The sequence below is a fragment of the Rhinolophus ferrumequinum genome, chromosome 2 (assembly GCF_004115265.2).
Source record: "Rhinolophus ferrumequinum isolate MPI-CBG mRhiFer1 chromosome 2, mRhiFer1_v1.p, whole genome shotgun sequence".
NCBI lineage: Eukaryota > Metazoa > Chordata > Mammalia > Chiroptera > Rhinolophidae > Rhinolophus > Rhinolophus ferrumequinum.
This window is the reverse complement of record NC_046285.1, coordinates 57,411,814-57,428,256: the sequence shown is the minus strand read 5'-3', so window position 1 is coordinate 57,428,256 and position 16,443 is coordinate 57,411,814. Positions and strand designations below refer to the sequence as shown.

Genomic DNA, 16,443 nt, shown 5'->3' with positions numbered 1-16,443 from the left:
TATGAGGCATATTTCACAGGACTCCTCAGAGGACTTTCAGGAGAATGGAGCCCTAATTGCCTGTGCTGATGACCATCCCAATACAGAACCTCTGAATTGGCTTTCCTCCTCCCCTGCTTAACTCTTCCAGTCCTTCAGTACTGTTTTTTGGGACCTACATGCAAGCATTTGTCTCTGGCTTTGTTTTTTTTGTGGAACCTGGACTAAGACAATGGCATCTGTCTAGTTACAGTTGAAGAATATGAGAATTGTTATTATTAAAATGACTGCTTTGTAGGAGGTTGCGTGGTATCTAGAAAAAGCATTAGGCAAAGAGTCAGGAGAAACTTCCTTTTTGGTAGTTGGCCTCTGGAAGGTTATTTAACCATCAGGTCACTGGCAAATGTACAGTGATAAGCAGTAAAGGAGAAGACACGTTGGTAAGTGTGCAGGATTGTGTTGGCTGGTTATAGGACTGTGGCCTCTGGTATCTAGTGTAAAGTGTTGCGAGTAGTAGGATAGTTGCTAAATCTAGAGGTGCTGAGACAGTAGATGAGCGTACCAAGAAAAGGGTGGGTGGGGGGCCTTGGGCAGGAATTAACTTATTTGAGCTAAGACATAGAGATTCTATAGTGAGAAACAGGCCTATTTTAATTAATGACAGGGATTAAAATGTAAGAGCAAAGCTCTAATCAGAAGTTCACAGAGGACAACAGGGGGGCTTTTGGTGCAAAATCCCACTGCAGTGGCTGGAACTTATTAAATTGCAACAACCTAATATGAGAAACTGAAAATGGGGAGTAGTCCCAACTCGGAGGGATTGCAGAATAAGGAGGCTGGATACCAGTTGATGTCTTACGTGCACAGGCTAGTTGCATGCTATAATTACTTGTTTCATTATACAGTGCAGGGTAATTCTGTGACTTTCGAGTCTCTGTGGTTAGATATCCTAGTGACTTAGGGATGGACAGTTGATGTACTTTCTGCTAGAGTACAGACGTTGTAGAGCTTATTAAATCCTGCCTCTTTACTGATACCCCCAGGAAATACTTAATGAATGATATTCCCCGTAAGAAGAATAATAATTAACAATAGCTGTATTATTCATATTAATTTATAGTTACTGGTTGCTGTAATTAATGCTATTTATGAAGATCATCATAATTACGGCACTTTACAATTTACAAAGTATTTTCCCCATCCTTTTTTTTTTTAATCTGAATCTTTTAACATCTCTCTGGCTTGGGTAGGGCAGGTGATGTTCTTCTTGTTTTATAGAGGGAGGCAACTATGGTCCAGGAAAGAATTTAACTAGACTCCAATCCACTGCCCTTACCAGTATATCATGCTGTCTATGAGTATATGGAAAAACATTTATCAAATTCATAATTATTATAATGTTTTATATTTACGCATAACAGATAAGTGTTTAAGAGACGTTTCTCTTGATGATACCGCAGTATTTAATAGTTATCAATACTCAGTGGGTTAAAGATGAGCTCACCTCTAATAGAGGGATTAGCATTTTCACAGTATCTGTTCCCTGGACAAAGACCCACTGGCCTTACAGGGTTTGGTTAAACTGGAAATTAAGACTCTAAAAAAACATAACCAAGCTTTCATTTCAGTTTTTGTTGTTGTTATTTTCATTTTGGCCTGTGGTAGGAGCTGATACAAAACTAATTTTTTACAAGGGCGATGTTCAGATTTGGGCCATTCAGTGTGAAATACACTGACACACACAGGTATGCACAAACATGCACTCCGAGCCCTTTGGTTTCCTGTCTATACCATAATATGTACTCTCTGTATTAGAGCATCCACTGATCTTATTGTACCTTTAGTTATTTTTACCCAAAAGATGTTAATCGGAGAAAGGTTACTGGCTCGACCTATGGTAGAATCTGTCGTTTTTCTTTTCTTTTCTTTTTTTAAGTAAATTTTTATTTACTTAAAATATTTATTGCACATTTCCATGGATCAGGTCCTCAGCAAGGTTCTGGGGAATCAGTGAGGAGCAGAACAAAGTCCTTCCCCGCATGAATCTTGCATTTTCCTGGGGGAGACTGATGAAAGACAAATATACCTAAGATAATGTTAGATGGCGATAGATGCTGTGAGAAAAATAAACAAAACAAGTGAGGGGATAGAGAGCGGTGAGGAGTCGTGCAAATACATCCAGAAGGAGAAAACGACGTGAAGGCTGCTTTAGATGATGTGATAAATGGCTCACAAAGAAGGATGCCAGATGCCTCTGGGGCAGGCAGCCATCATTGGCTTTGGCTCAAGGAACTGGTCCACAGCTTCAGAGAGGTTGGTGTTATCTGTGTGCCTGGACAGGTCAGGTCCAGAGGGATTAACTCATGCTGGCTGAATTCACAAGAGACTGACTGATGTGTCATATCCCCTTAGGGCTTTTGGATGCAGAGATTTAAATAACTAAGTTCAGGGAAGTTGGTTTGGTGAGCAAACTACTAGGGGAAGAGAACGAGTGGTCTTAATGGGCAATTCCAGAATGTTATTGTTGCCTGATGCAGCATATTCACTAACAAGATACATTCACTTAGAGAATTGCAAGATTTAATGATAGTTTTTCAGTATATCCTATCTTTTGTTATTGCTGAGGATATTCTGGTTTCTTGGCTAATGCTTTTTCTAAACTTTCCCAGGAACTATCCTGATATTTAACTTCCTTAGACAAGTTCAATAGAATTGATTAGATTGTACTAATTTAACATTATTTCATTTCCATTGGGTCTTATTACAGATGCACTTTGGTTTCTTGATGGGGTCTTAAGGGACACCCCCATTATAATCCATAGCCATTATTACTTTGTCACCTTAAAAGATTAATTCACCCTGCTTTCAAATCTTAGGGCCGCCTCACTTTATATTTCCTTGCCTTAAGCTGTAGGCATACTGTTTGCTTGGTTTCCTGAGCCTGCCCACAGTGCCTGCTGGGAATGTCTGTGTAGCAGTGTTATTGTCTTCTATTCAACCTTCATAGATTCTAAGTGCAGGTAGAAGTAGGTGCTTCTGATAACGTGGGACATTGACATATGAAATCCATACAGCAGTAGAACAGTGACCATAGAACAGTGACCACGGTTCGTGCTTCCTCTGCAACCCCTTAGCCAGAAACCTTTGCTATTTTTCTGCATCTAGTTAATCATTTAGGCTTATTGCTTGGGACTTGCCATCTCTCTCTCAGAGACACCTACTATCCACTTATTCCCTCTGTAATTCCTCTTTCTGGGCTATAAGACTCCCACCTTTGCCCCTTCCTGTTTCAACTAAAATGTCTTCATTTTAAGCAGTGGTTTCTGAACACCAAGAACTTGCAACATCTTCCCAGTTGGATCTGCTCCTTGAGTACAGGATAGAGACATTTATTTCCTTTTACTTTTATATTCATCAAAAAATAACTGTGTGACCTTAGGAAAATCACTTTATACTGCTCAGTTTTCTTATTTGTCAAAACGGGATAATCCTACTCCAGACCACGTCCCTGAGATTTTGTAAGAGAAAAATAAAAAGGTGCAGAAAAGCTTAGACAAGGCCACACTGTAACTTGAGAAATTTGAACTTAGACTCATATCAATGGAAACTGAAAATTTCCCTTTTTAACCTGTCTGTGTTGCTTCTGGCAGGGAAATCCTGGAGGCAAGACCCTTGAGGAGAGACGCTCTAGCCTGGATGCTGAGATTGACTCCTTGACCAGCATTTTAGCTGACCTTGAGTGCAGCTCCCCCTACAAGCCCCGGGCTCCACAGGTAAGAGCTGACCAGAAGTGTGTCCACACTGCCAGTTACAGCTAGTCTACAATTATGGTAAACAACACGCTGCTGCTTATATCCCTTCCTTTTTTTTTCTTTTTAATCTTTTCAGAGTCAACAGTCTAAATGGTCTTTTTATTTAATATTAACATGTGTTACTTAACAGACAGAAACTTTTAAGTTGATTTTATTAGATGTTCTTTAAAATACTACAACAACATTATACAAAAAGATTATGAAAATTAAATCTCTTCTTATTCCATTGCCCTGTACTTTTTCTGGCTTTGCATACATGGGTATTTTGTTGCATGTGGTTACAGTCTTCACAGACAGGATTTAGCTTGGCTATGTTGAAATTAAGGTGAGGGCTACCTCTTCTGTAAAGAAATTCCTTTGTTGGATATGTAAAGTGGCTTCCATTTTTTGTTGTTGCTGTATGCAATGCTAAGAGGGCCACGTTTGTGCCTATTTTCTTTGGAGCTATTTCCCTTCCTTAGATGCTTAAGAGTGGGATTTCTACTTTGAGGAGTATGGCCACTTATTTTTTTCCCCCCACTTTTCTTTCCAAAGGTTGTGAATAGCATATACAGGCACTTTGAAGATAACAGTTTTCTCCTTAGTCTCACCAGAATTTGGTGATAGAAATTTAATTTGTTTTTTTAAGTACAAATGGTACCTTGTTATTTCTTTGATTACTTTGGATCTTTGCTATTTTTCTGCATCTTAGTTTATTATCTGCATTTCAGAAGCTGATCTTCCATTGCTAGTAGTCATTCCCTGTCTCTCTCAGGTCTGCAGAAGATAATGGCACATCGATTTCAGGACTTCGGGGTCCTTAGAAGACAGCCATCAGAACTCTAGATGCAAACATTGGACTAGCACTGTGGTCACTGTGTTTGGTTTTTGTGTGATGCGTGCTTAACTAAATGACAGTGCATGCAGCATCTCAGTTCTTTCCAGTTCTTGAATAGTTGCTCCTATATTCATGATGGTTCCTTCCACAAATTAAAAACTAGTCCGGCTTCTCTGCTATCTGTCATTTCAACCCTGAACTGCACATAAGGTGTCAGTTGTTTGCTCTTTAGACATAACCCCATTGCCTTTCTAAACACAAAATGGGACTGTCAGTTCTGAGGGGGCATATGATAAAACACACAAGAACTTAGCTCTTCCTTAACTGTCTTCTCTCTCGGCCTCGCCAGACCTGTTGGTAGTGGAAATGCTCTTCCTTTCTGTAAACATGTACTAAACTGCAAGCATGCAGCAGGCACTTAGTTTTTTTTGAGAAACTTTTAGGACAAGAAGGGTGGATGGTTGAAAGGGGAAAAAAAAATGAACCAAGTTTTCATCTTTCAGAACCTATTATATTAGTTAAACTATGGCAGATATTGTAGAAGCATCTGGAAGAGAGTGATATATGCTTTTAAAGGTGGCAGAATCTGAGAAGATTTATCGGATTTGTGTGTGTTGGTGCAGGGAAAGGTGGAAGAGTAATGATGGAGACAATGATGGACAACAACCTCAGTCCTAGGGGAGGAAGGTCTAGGCTATGGCCACGGCGATCGAAGGCTTAAAGTGGCTGTAGCACTGGGAGGTTTCCTACTGAAAACCTGGGAACACGCTTGAATGCTAGATTAAGATTTTGGCCTGTCTTTTATAGATAATGGGGAAAGTGTAGGTTCCCATTCAGGGGAAAGCTAAATATCGTTCTGAGAAAAGAACTTAGGAAATGAGACCAACTCTGGAAAGTTGAAGGAGAATAGGCCCGGGTCTGAGAAATATTCTCTAGCAAGCCTTGCTTATTTCCTAGTTTCTGACCAGTGTTTGATGTTCAGCATTTTTCTTCTTCCACTCAAGCAAATGCCTCCAGCCCGGTTTCCCAGGATAGGGAGGCCATGACTTTGCCACTGGACTCATCCATCCATGTCCCCACCCTTTTTTAAAATAGGGGTTTTGCTTAAGCTTTTTATTTCCTCCTCAATTCTTATGCCTAATATATATGGGGAGATTCTGCTTAGAGGTTTTTGTTTAAAATAGCCTTTGTTCCTTAAGACTATGGTACATATACCTTCCATAAACCACTGCATTTTAATGGGTTTATTCAGTAGCTACATTTTTATTTGAACAATCTTATTATATACACAAACTCATAATCACTGACCTTTGGACAGTGCTTTACTGATTGTAAAACACTTTCACATATACTCTCACTTGAGTAAGAAACTCGTGGAAGATGTGCTGATTTTGTGGCTAAGGAAACTAAGACTTCGCAGACACGTGGCTTACTTTTGGACATAGGACCATAATGTGAGCACAGCTGGGCTCTGAATTTAGACCCATGTTTGATTTTAAGTTCTAGAACCAAATTGAGGATGTCAGGATTTTTTAAAAATGATTTTACCAATGACGAAACTATGAAATCAGTCATCTGAGTAACAGTGTCCCTTGAGTATGCTTTCTCATAAAAATAAAAATAAAAAAAAACATTCAGAAGGTTAAAAATGTTCATAATGGTCACCTTTAAGTAGAATAAGTTGAGAATTAAGGTAAAATCTACTTTCGATGAGCCCGTCCCATTTAGAAATTAAAGAATGATCCTCCCTAACTTTTTTTTTTATTATCCCAGTTTAGGAAAACAAGAGCTAGTTGGGAGATGCAACTCCTTCTTCTGAGTTATCTTCACTGTGGTGGAACTGAGTTAGATGTGTAGTATTCATTGGTTACCATAATTATATTTTGTGAGAACAATAATCACACACTTAAAATATTAAAAATATGTTCCAAGAGAAGATGATGTCTGCAATAGACAGTGTTGTGTTGTAATTAAAAGGTACTTGAGAAGTCCTAGAAATGTAGACTGTTAATGCCCGACTCTGATATTTCCATTTTTGATCCAAAGCAAATTGCAAAACCTGTTGAGTCACCTGACTACTAAAAGTAGGCTAGTAGGTCTGATTTCTCATTATGCAAGCATGTGTTGTATGCTTTCCCAAACCTGTCTCTGAATTGCCTTTGTAAGGCTGCTTTGGCTCATGAATCTAGGGGAAAATAATAATATATGTGGAATGTTTGTGCATTTAGATATCCAAAGGAGCTCTAGTCATATAACAACTTTGATAAAAATGTCTGAGCACTTGAAAATAGATTTTATGGAGCATTTCCCTCCTTTTTCCAAAGAAGCATTTTCTATTCTCAGATTTCCCAACTTTAGATCTGTTCACTTATTTATTCGTATTTTCATTTGATAAATGTGGCTTACTTCTACATTTTCATTCATTCACCTAATATTCATTGATATCCCACTATGGATCAGGCATTAGAAATATAAAGATTAGTATCAACATGCCCTTGCTCTAGAGTAATTCGTAGTCTTACCAAGGAAACAAGCATACAGACGATTTTAAAGGCCACAGAAGAAGGGCTTCAGTTGGCTACTTTATCATGTGATTCACCAGATATTGAAATTATTGGAAAATCAAAACTAAGAGTATCAACATTTGGCTTTATACCTTTCTAGGGAAGTGTCAGGGAGAACTGCACAGAGCCGAGAGCATTTGAGTTACTTGGCTGCCTATGTCATGGAAAGGCATGGGATTCGAGGTTGGGAGAATAACAATAATGAGAAAGTCAAGGAATGTGGAAAGTGAATGCCTTGTTTAAAGAACAAGTTCGCTCACATGCAATATAGGGTATATGGAGTGCAAAGGGGATAGGCAGATGGAACTACATGCACTTAGTACCGAAATAGCCCTCTTGATGACCAAGATCACTATTAATACAAGGAGGAATGTAGGGGAGATGGTGTTTCTACGTACAGTGGGTTTGGAGGTAACTCCTTTAGCAAATTTTAAATAAGATATAAAACTATACGTCTATAGCCCTGCACAGAGGTATGCAATTAAACTAGCTTAGTGTTTGGAGCTAAAATTTCTAACTATTTTAAAATATGTGTGTTAGGGAGTAGTGTGAGAAGAACAGCTGTGAGAATTCGGAGGAGGTGGGACGATCATGGAGTATCAGAGCTAGGTGGGCCTTTGAGGTCGTGTAGCCAGACTCTTACTGTACAGAAGGAAAGTCTTTGCTGAGAGAGGGAAAGAACACTCCTCAGTGAGGCCCAGTTAGAGGCAGGAGGAATGATTCTTTCTCTTTGTCCTGAAACATGACATAATGGTTTCCTGGGAATGATAACAGCAATCAAGGGATAGTTTGGTTTCCTTTCGTTTTTAAAATAGTTTATTCCAAAAATGCCTCCCTTTGGTGGTATTTTCTCTAAAATATGTCTTGGAAACATAACAAAGGAGTAGATAAATCAAAAACATAACTCAAAGATATACAGAAAATTTATGACAGTTATTGGATATCTAGACCCCACCCATCTGGCCTCATTTGTAGCAGTGCAGCTTATGCTCTTTGGAAGAGCTACACAAGAGGTCAGATTGAAATTCTCTTGATTTCTTAGAAGACAAAAGATAAATCATGGACTTACATTTCTTCTCCTCCCCCTCCGAGCCAGGGCTAGAGTTCTGGTCTTCTAATTCCTAGTAAAATCTGCCTTTTCTTCCCTGTAGTAATTTTGGTGGATTTGGAGCTGGTGCGTAGGTGATTTGGAAGAACTTTTGGATATTTTGTATGACTATTTCTTGGTAACTGGGGATTTAGTAATTTTTTAATCAAGTTGCTTTTCAATTGATCAAATGCAGTTTCACTATCCTCATGTAGACTAGTATGAAAAAATTTGGAGAGATTTTGAAGGTAAAGGTTGGGTTGGGTATAGTTTAATATCTTAGGCTCCAAGTCTGCCAATAAGAGTAGTTTTCTCAATTCCATGTGGTCACCTTCCTAAAAGGAGCTCTGTTTGTGTGAACTGTATACATCACCAGCCTGAGCTTCCTTTTCTTTATTTCTAAAATGGACATGAGAACTACAATTATTCCCCCTTGCAGAGATACCATATTGTTCTAGAGTTACAAGGAATAAGATGTTGGCTCCAAGCGATAACTTCACTCAGTCCAGTCCTTCCCACTTCGTTTTGGGATTGTTAGCTTGTGTCTGGAGCTTGCTTTACAGCTTCAGATCTTTGTAAGCTTGGGGCTTATCCTTTCTGAATGCTAGTTACCCTGTAAATGCTGTATTGATCTTCCTCATTTAAAGCATTTAAAAAGTATTGTAATTTTTTCGTTTGAAAACTGAGTTACATAAATGCTGTTTGATCACATGTATGCGTCTTTAATTGCAATCCCAGGGCTCCCACGCTGAATTCCTTTCATAGAGTAATAATCTATGAGGCAACCAGAGAAATTACTACAGGGGGTGTGTGTGTGTGTGTGTGTGTGTGTGTGTGTGTGTGTGTGTGTGTGTGTGTGTTGTATGGAAGGATTTTTATTAGGAATTCACATGGCCTGAGGGCTTGCAGGCAGCATAATCAGGGTGGAGTCTTGTCGTGCAGAGGATCGTCTATTCTCTTGAGCTCCCTGTTCTAGCTTGCAAAATCCATGAGCAGCTGCAGAGGAGATTAATTAGTAATTAAATGTTTAATATTTCATGTTATTCAATGCAACCCAAACATGTAGGCTGCTGGGAGATGAAAGCTGCAAGGTGCTGTTACTGTGTGATGAGATGCTCCCATCCCTGCGGACTGGGGCCTTGCTGGCTGTTTGTCTTCTTGGGAATTGACATAGGAACTGGGTCTCATGCTGCTGAAAAAGAGAATAGGTGTGGACAGGGTCACCTTCCTCTTCCCATATTCTCCTAGGAAAAATTTAGGAGCATACTGTTGTCATTCGCTGGAGAAAAAGGATCTGTCTATGGATATGTATTGTCGGCTTACTAATAGCTTTCTTTGAGAGCTGTGGTAAAAGTTGAAACATTGTACAAATCTCATATATAAGACAAACAACTGGAGTACAGAAAAGTAAAATATCTGAAAATACTATTTTAAAAGAAAACAAGCTCTAATTCTTGAAATGACCATGTTTAAAAGATCTGAGTTACTTTGAATTAGTCTGTACCTGCCATAACACTTCTACAGTTAAATAACAATGAGGTGGGGTTGGAGGAGTGGTTGGCTGACTCAGAGTTTCATGCCATGAGTTTGATGAAGGGCAATTAATTTTTAGACTGTATGTAATTGCATCTCAATAACATTTCTACCCCCTTCCTTTTTTAGAAGATGATGCTTGTGTTTGTGTCATATGTTATGAGCATAACAAAGTTAACTTTAAAACTTTGTTTTGAGTGCCATGAAAATGTAACCTTTGCAGAGTAGGAATTTAGGCTGAAAATCTACCTTTACAAATGATTTGCATAAAAATGTCTATTTGACGTGTCCCAGTCTAAGAGAACGCTCCAAGTGTACGGTGTAGGTTAGCTCCCAGCAGTGATGCTGGAAGAAGCTGAGGGGGAAGCAGCTCTGCTGGAGCCTGGGGAGGCATGGGGATGTCTTCTGTGGGATTCTGACCACATCCCTGTGGTAGCCTTTAGCTCTGATTTGTTTGCAAGACCTTGGTTCAGTGATGACTGTGTTACATTACACTGAATCACTCAGTTTTAGGCATTGGTTTAAAAAGTAACACACAAAGCTGCCTGTTGAGCTTCTTCATTTTACAACAGCATCTTAGTGGAAATAATTAGTCCTATGTCCATGCAGAAGCACACATCACATTTGCAAAATTAAAGAGCTTTCTTGTCAGGACTGGTTTCTGAATTTCTTTCCTCCCCTCCCACTGTTTAAATATCTATTTTGGTAGTAGCCTTCGTCTGAAACCCGTGACTTCTTTTTATTTTATTTTTTTTAATTTAAGAAGCAACTAAACAACAACATACAAATCCAGCTATATTTTTTTACTCAAGATGAATAGACTTTACCGTGGCAAATACATAGGAGTGTTGTGTTTTAAGAGAAAAAGCCTTACCTCAGATATGATATTGTCACTGTTTTGTCCATTTTGGTACCCATTTATTTTATATGCTGTATAACCAAATTAAAGTATAGTGATGATAACGATGGTTTCTAGACACAAGGTTGGAGGTGGTTAATAACCAATCCTACATATCACCATTTGTCACGGTGAGTAACTGGTCTGTCCCTACATAAAATATCACATTGGTGTATAACTGCTAAGGTTATTTTCACACTGTGGAAAAATTACCAGGAAAGTCATACATTGCCTTTCAGAGAATATATTAATTATAGATATGAAACTTTAATTTGTTATATTTCATAATTTGAATGCACATATTTCCTTTTAACACTGTAAACTGGAATTTCATTGAAATGAAAAATACAAATTGGGCACATACCGCTGTTCAGCCAGCAGGTAGTTTTCATTTGTATGTGGGCTACTTGTGAATTTTGGAATGTGTCTCTCTGCTTTGGTCCCTGGGCCCTAACCCAAATGTGTATCTAAGCTATGCCGTCATATTAGGGTTCAAGACCATAGAAGGGAATGGTTTGTGTTTTGTTGCTCTGAATCACAAATTACTCAAATGTAAAGTTCAAGTTCTAATAAGTTAACCTCCTAGAGTATACCTTATAGAGACAGTGTAAAAGCAGGCAATGATTTAAGCTTCAATGGCAAAGAAATAATTATGATAAACACCAGACTATGAAGTTCTTAAGGCAAGGTATTCTTTGTTTTCTGGCACACAAGAGGCATGCAAATTTATATATGCTGAATAAATAAGTAATTGTTTTCATCAAATCCAGTAATGATGCAAGTATCTACACCCTAGAATCTGCCAGAGAATCCAGTTTGGAATTGATATCGAGTTAGTGAATGACAAAGGATGCCTGCTTTCTGATTTTGTCCTAATTAACATGTATTTGCACCAATAAAAAAATTAAATATAGCTGAAGCAGATGAGTTTTGTCAGGACAGCTTAATGGTAGACATTGATTCAGCTAAAATTTCTAGTTTTATCCTTGCATTGCCTTATATCACTTGAAAGCAATGCACTTAATTGAGAAGATGATGTTATCTTGGGTTATAATTCAATACTATACCTATTCTCTTAGTATTGGGATAACATAAAAATAAATCAACTTCTTTTCTGTATCTTCTACAGTACTGCTGAAAAGAGAGGACCATATATTACTTAGTGTTTTCTAATACAAAGATCAATGTGGTAAATTATTGGATTCAATGATAGGAGACAAAAAAATCACCTGATTGGTAAACTAACATATATATGCTTCCTTTGTTAAGGAGAAAAAGAGAAAAAAAAAATCTGCAGAATCATCATATGACCCTTTGCTTGAAGTTTTAAGATTCATGTCCTCCTTCTTTTACCACATTGTTTCTGATACCTCCCCTGATATTTGATATATTGTAAGTATATGCCGATTATAAGCCATTCTAAAACTAATTGCCTAAATCTAACTCATGCTTTTTCAAATGGAAATAAACTTTCTATCTATATGTGCCTCTGAACATCTTTAAAATATGTAAACTTCAGACTTTTTTTAAGAGACAATTGAGTTCTAAGTGAATTCTTTGCTTATATTGATAGTAAACAATGGATCCATTAAAGTAACATAGTAAGTGGTATAAATAAAGTATAAGATTTAAAGTGGCTAAAGAGAATATTTATTTCTTCCTTTTAAGAAATATGGTATTTCAGAAAACTTGAAGTACTAGTAGTCAGACACATAAGCACGTTACCTGAATCATTTGTAAAGTCTTTTTAATTTTTTTCTAATTCCAGCTTGATATTATACTACTTATATGAAAATACTGGAAAATGATACTTCTTAGGTACTGCTGGAAGTGCTAAGCTCCTTAGCAATATGGGGTCTTCTTGCCCATCTCAGCCACCCAACCTACACAAAGTGATGTTTTATTTCCCAAATTGCCGATGTGATAAATTGATTTTTACCAAAGTAGTCAAAAGCCAGGAAACAGTTTTTATAAATAGTGTCCTGGATGGCTTAATATTCTATGTAATACTAATTGTAGGACTCCTTTTCTTATCAGTCAGCCTACCATAGATAAAAGTTATGATATGTAACTTTGTTTATGGGGAAATCTACTTTTACAGTCACTTGTAAATCAGACCTTACTGCCAGCAAGGGGAGAAAAAAGAGGGAGGATCATGGTGGTCTGTTTGTAGCTGTGTTAGAACAAGCTTCTTGCAGCAGGAAGGGTGCGAATGGAAATGGTATCATTCAAACCATCACCTGCCCACCACTGTCCATAATATCAGATGGGCAAAAGAAAAAGAAACACTAGAATTTATGGCTGAAGGTATGAGGAAAAGATTGAAATATATGTTGAAAACTGGTAAAGGGTGACTTTCTGAGAATGGAAATGGGATTCAAGAAGATGGTCATTGTGTATGTTTTTCCAAGAGCTGCTCGGATTCTCTCTCTCTCTGATTCCTTGATTGGTTTGTTCACTTATTTATTCACTTTTCTCTTTTATTCATTATTAGTTGAACATACAATTTCTATTGAATTGTTGAAATATATTAAAGAAGACCTAAATAAGTGGATAAACATCCTGTGTTCATTGTTTGGAAGACGTAACACAGTTGACTCTTAAATAACAGGGGTTTGCACTGCTCAGGTGCATTTTCATGCAAATTTTTAAAAATACTGTAAATGTATTTTCTCTTCCTTATGATTTTTTTTAGTAACATTTTCTTTTCTCTAGTTTACTTTATTGTAAGAATACAGTATGTAGTACATAGAATATTACAAAATATGTGTTAATCGACTTTATGTTATTAGTATTCCTATCAACAGTAGACGATTAGTAAAGTTTTAGGTGAGTCAAAAGTTATACATGAATTCTAGATTGTGTGCGTGGAGGGTGGTGGGGGAGTCAGCATCCCTTACCCTCATGTTATTCAAAGGTCAGTTGTATTGTTAAAAAGCCGTGCTCCCCCAATTAATCTACAGACTCAAAGGAATCCTTATCAGAATTCCAGCTTTCTTTTTTTTGTGTGTGGAAAATGCCAAGTGAATCATAAAATTCATATGGAAAATCAAAGGACCCATAATAACTAAAATGGTCTTGAAAAAGAAAAGCAATTATTCATACTTTCCAATTTCAAAACTTATTACAAAGCTTCAGGAATCAAGCAGTGTGGTACTGGCATCAGGTATACATGTAGATCAGTAGAATTATATTGAGAGTCCAAAAATAATAAACTTACATTTCTGGCCAATTGGTTTCCAACAGAGGTGCCAAAATATTCAATGAGGAGAGAATAGTTTTTTTCAACATATGATGCTGGGACAAAAGGATACCCACATGCAAAAGAATGAAATTGGACTCCTACCTCCTATAACATACAAAAATTAACAAAATTTACTGAAGAAGAAACAAAATTGACTGAAGACATACATATAAGGGCTAAAAATTTAAAATTCTTAAAAGAAAAGAAAACACAGGAGCAATATTCATGACTTTGGATTAGTCAGTGACACCGAAAGCACAAACATCTAAAGAAAATAAATAGATACATTGTACTTCCTCAATATTAAACAGTTTTGTGTTTCAAATGACATCAAGAAAGTGATGCTTTAGATGACATCAAGGAAGTGAAAAAGCAACCCATGGACTGGGAGAATACATTACAGATCATATATCTGGTAAGGGATTTGTACCTAGACTATATCAAGACTCTTACAACTCAATAAGAAAAAGACAATCCAATTTAAAAATGGAGAAAGGATTCTGAATAGACATTTCTTTTTCAAATATATATAAGATGATACTATGCATGGAGAAAGATGCTTGGCATCAGTAGTTATGTAGGAAATGGTCAAATCAAAACTGCAATGAAATTGAGATACCACTTCACACACACTAAGATTGTTGTGATAAAAAAGGTAGACAATAAAATGTGTTGGCAAGGGGGGAGTGAAATTAGAACTGTCATACATTTCTGTTTGCTTGTAAAATGGTGGAGCTACTTTGGAAAAAGTCTAGCAGCTCCTCAAAGGTTAGACATAGAGTTATTATATGACCAAGCAATTCCTTTCCCATTGTTCCCAGGAGAATTAAAACACATGTGCACACAAAAACATATACATGAATGTCTATAGTAGTATTATTCATAATAGCCTAAAGTAGGAAACATCCTAAATATCTATCAATTGATGAATAAATAAATAGAATGTAATGTATCCATAACATTTTATATTATTTAGCCATAAAATGGAGTGAAATATTGACACATGCTGTAACATGGACGAACATTGAAAACATTATGCTATATGAAAGAAACCAGACACAAAACACTTCATTTTGAATGATTCCATTTATATGAATAGGCAATAATGTGTGTATGAATCTTTCATACACACAGAAAGATTAGTGATCACCAGTGGCTGGGTGGGGGGGAGAACAGGGAGTGATTACCAATGAGTACAGGAGTCACTCTGGAAAAAAATTAAAATATTCTGGGATTAGATAATATAGATGGCACAATTCCTTGAATATACTGGGAACCACTGGTTGTACATTTTTAACGGTTAATTTTATGGTATGTGAATTATATCTCAACTTTTTAAAAAGTTTTTATTGAGCAATGTTCCTGAAATACACAGGTAAAATTGTTCATGGCTCTCACTTTAAAGAAGCTTACAGTCTGTTGGGAGAATACAAACTGACAATTACAACATAGAATATACATACTAAGAAAGAAGAACATACAGGATGTTGCTTGAAGAAGAGGGGTCGGTAAAACTTTGCCTGGATGTCATAGAGCAGGGGTGTCCAAACTTTTTTCAACGTTTTTTTACCAAGGGCCATATGCGGTAAAATACACAAAGAGCCGGGCCACTCACTCGAGGTGAAGTACATATTACTTCACCTGGTTTATTTTAGTAAACTAAATATATTTTTAGAATTTGCTGCGAGCCAATTAAAAATGGATCGCGGGCCCCAGTTGGCCTGCGGGCCGCAGTTTGGACACCCCTGTCATAGAGGCTGTTTGTGCCTCCTATTCTTACTTGTATAGGAATCTCTGCAGGTAGGATCAGACTTCTATGCAGCTTCAGAGAGCAGAAGAAAGACCAGTATTTACAAGCTGAGAAAGGCAGCCGGCAATATTAATATAAGGAAAACACCTTTCTAACAGTAAGGGCAGTAGAAGTTCAATGTAGGCCGCTTTAGAAGATGGCAAGTTTGCCTTTATTGGAGGCATTTGAAATGATAGTCTGGTATTTGACAAGTGAGTTATTTAAGCTCTCTAACCTCAGCTATTAACCTGAGTCAATAACATGTCTCAGAGTTGACATGAGGACCACATGAAATAATGGGTGTGTATAAAAGGTGTGAATATACTATCTTGTGCATGATACCACTATTGCTACTGTTGCTTTTACCGCCTTCATTGTTATCAAATGAATTTGAGCAATAATGCTTTGAAAGGAATTCAGGCAACAGATGGGCGAATTACTTCAGTGATGCTGGGACTTCATGGTATTCTCATTCTTGGTTACAGGGCTTGCAGTTTTCTGTTCCCTGATATAAAACTTGGAAGGAAAGACTTTGATTTTATTCCGGCCCCCCCAAATTAACTATTTCTCTTCATAAGGCAAACTACTCAGTCTCAATAATGGCTTTGTGCTGTTTGCCATGGTAACTGGTCTAGATGTTTTATTTATTAAAATTGTTATTGATGAGATCCTTGAATGACCTTGAAGATGGTCTTTAAGAATATCAGTGGAACTCTGGGT

The 16,443-nt window shown here is 37.3% G+C and overlaps 1 protein-coding gene across 8 annotated transcripts in view; it reads left to right on the top strand.

The window, feature by feature from the left end:
• The window catches only part of LPP (LIM domain containing preferred translocation partner in lipoma), a 656,883-nt gene that overhangs the window by 312,945 nt on the left and 327,495 nt on the right, over window positions 1-16,443 (top strand). For all 8 annotated transcript variants that reach the window (XM_033123201.1, XM_033123175.1, XM_033123185.1 and 5 more), the window contains one exon: window positions 3,630-3,752. In XM_033123201.1, coding sequence (XP_032979092.1) covers window positions 3,630-3,752 — 123 coding nt within the window. The remainder of the gene's footprint in view (window positions 1-3,629; window positions 3,753-16,443) is intronic.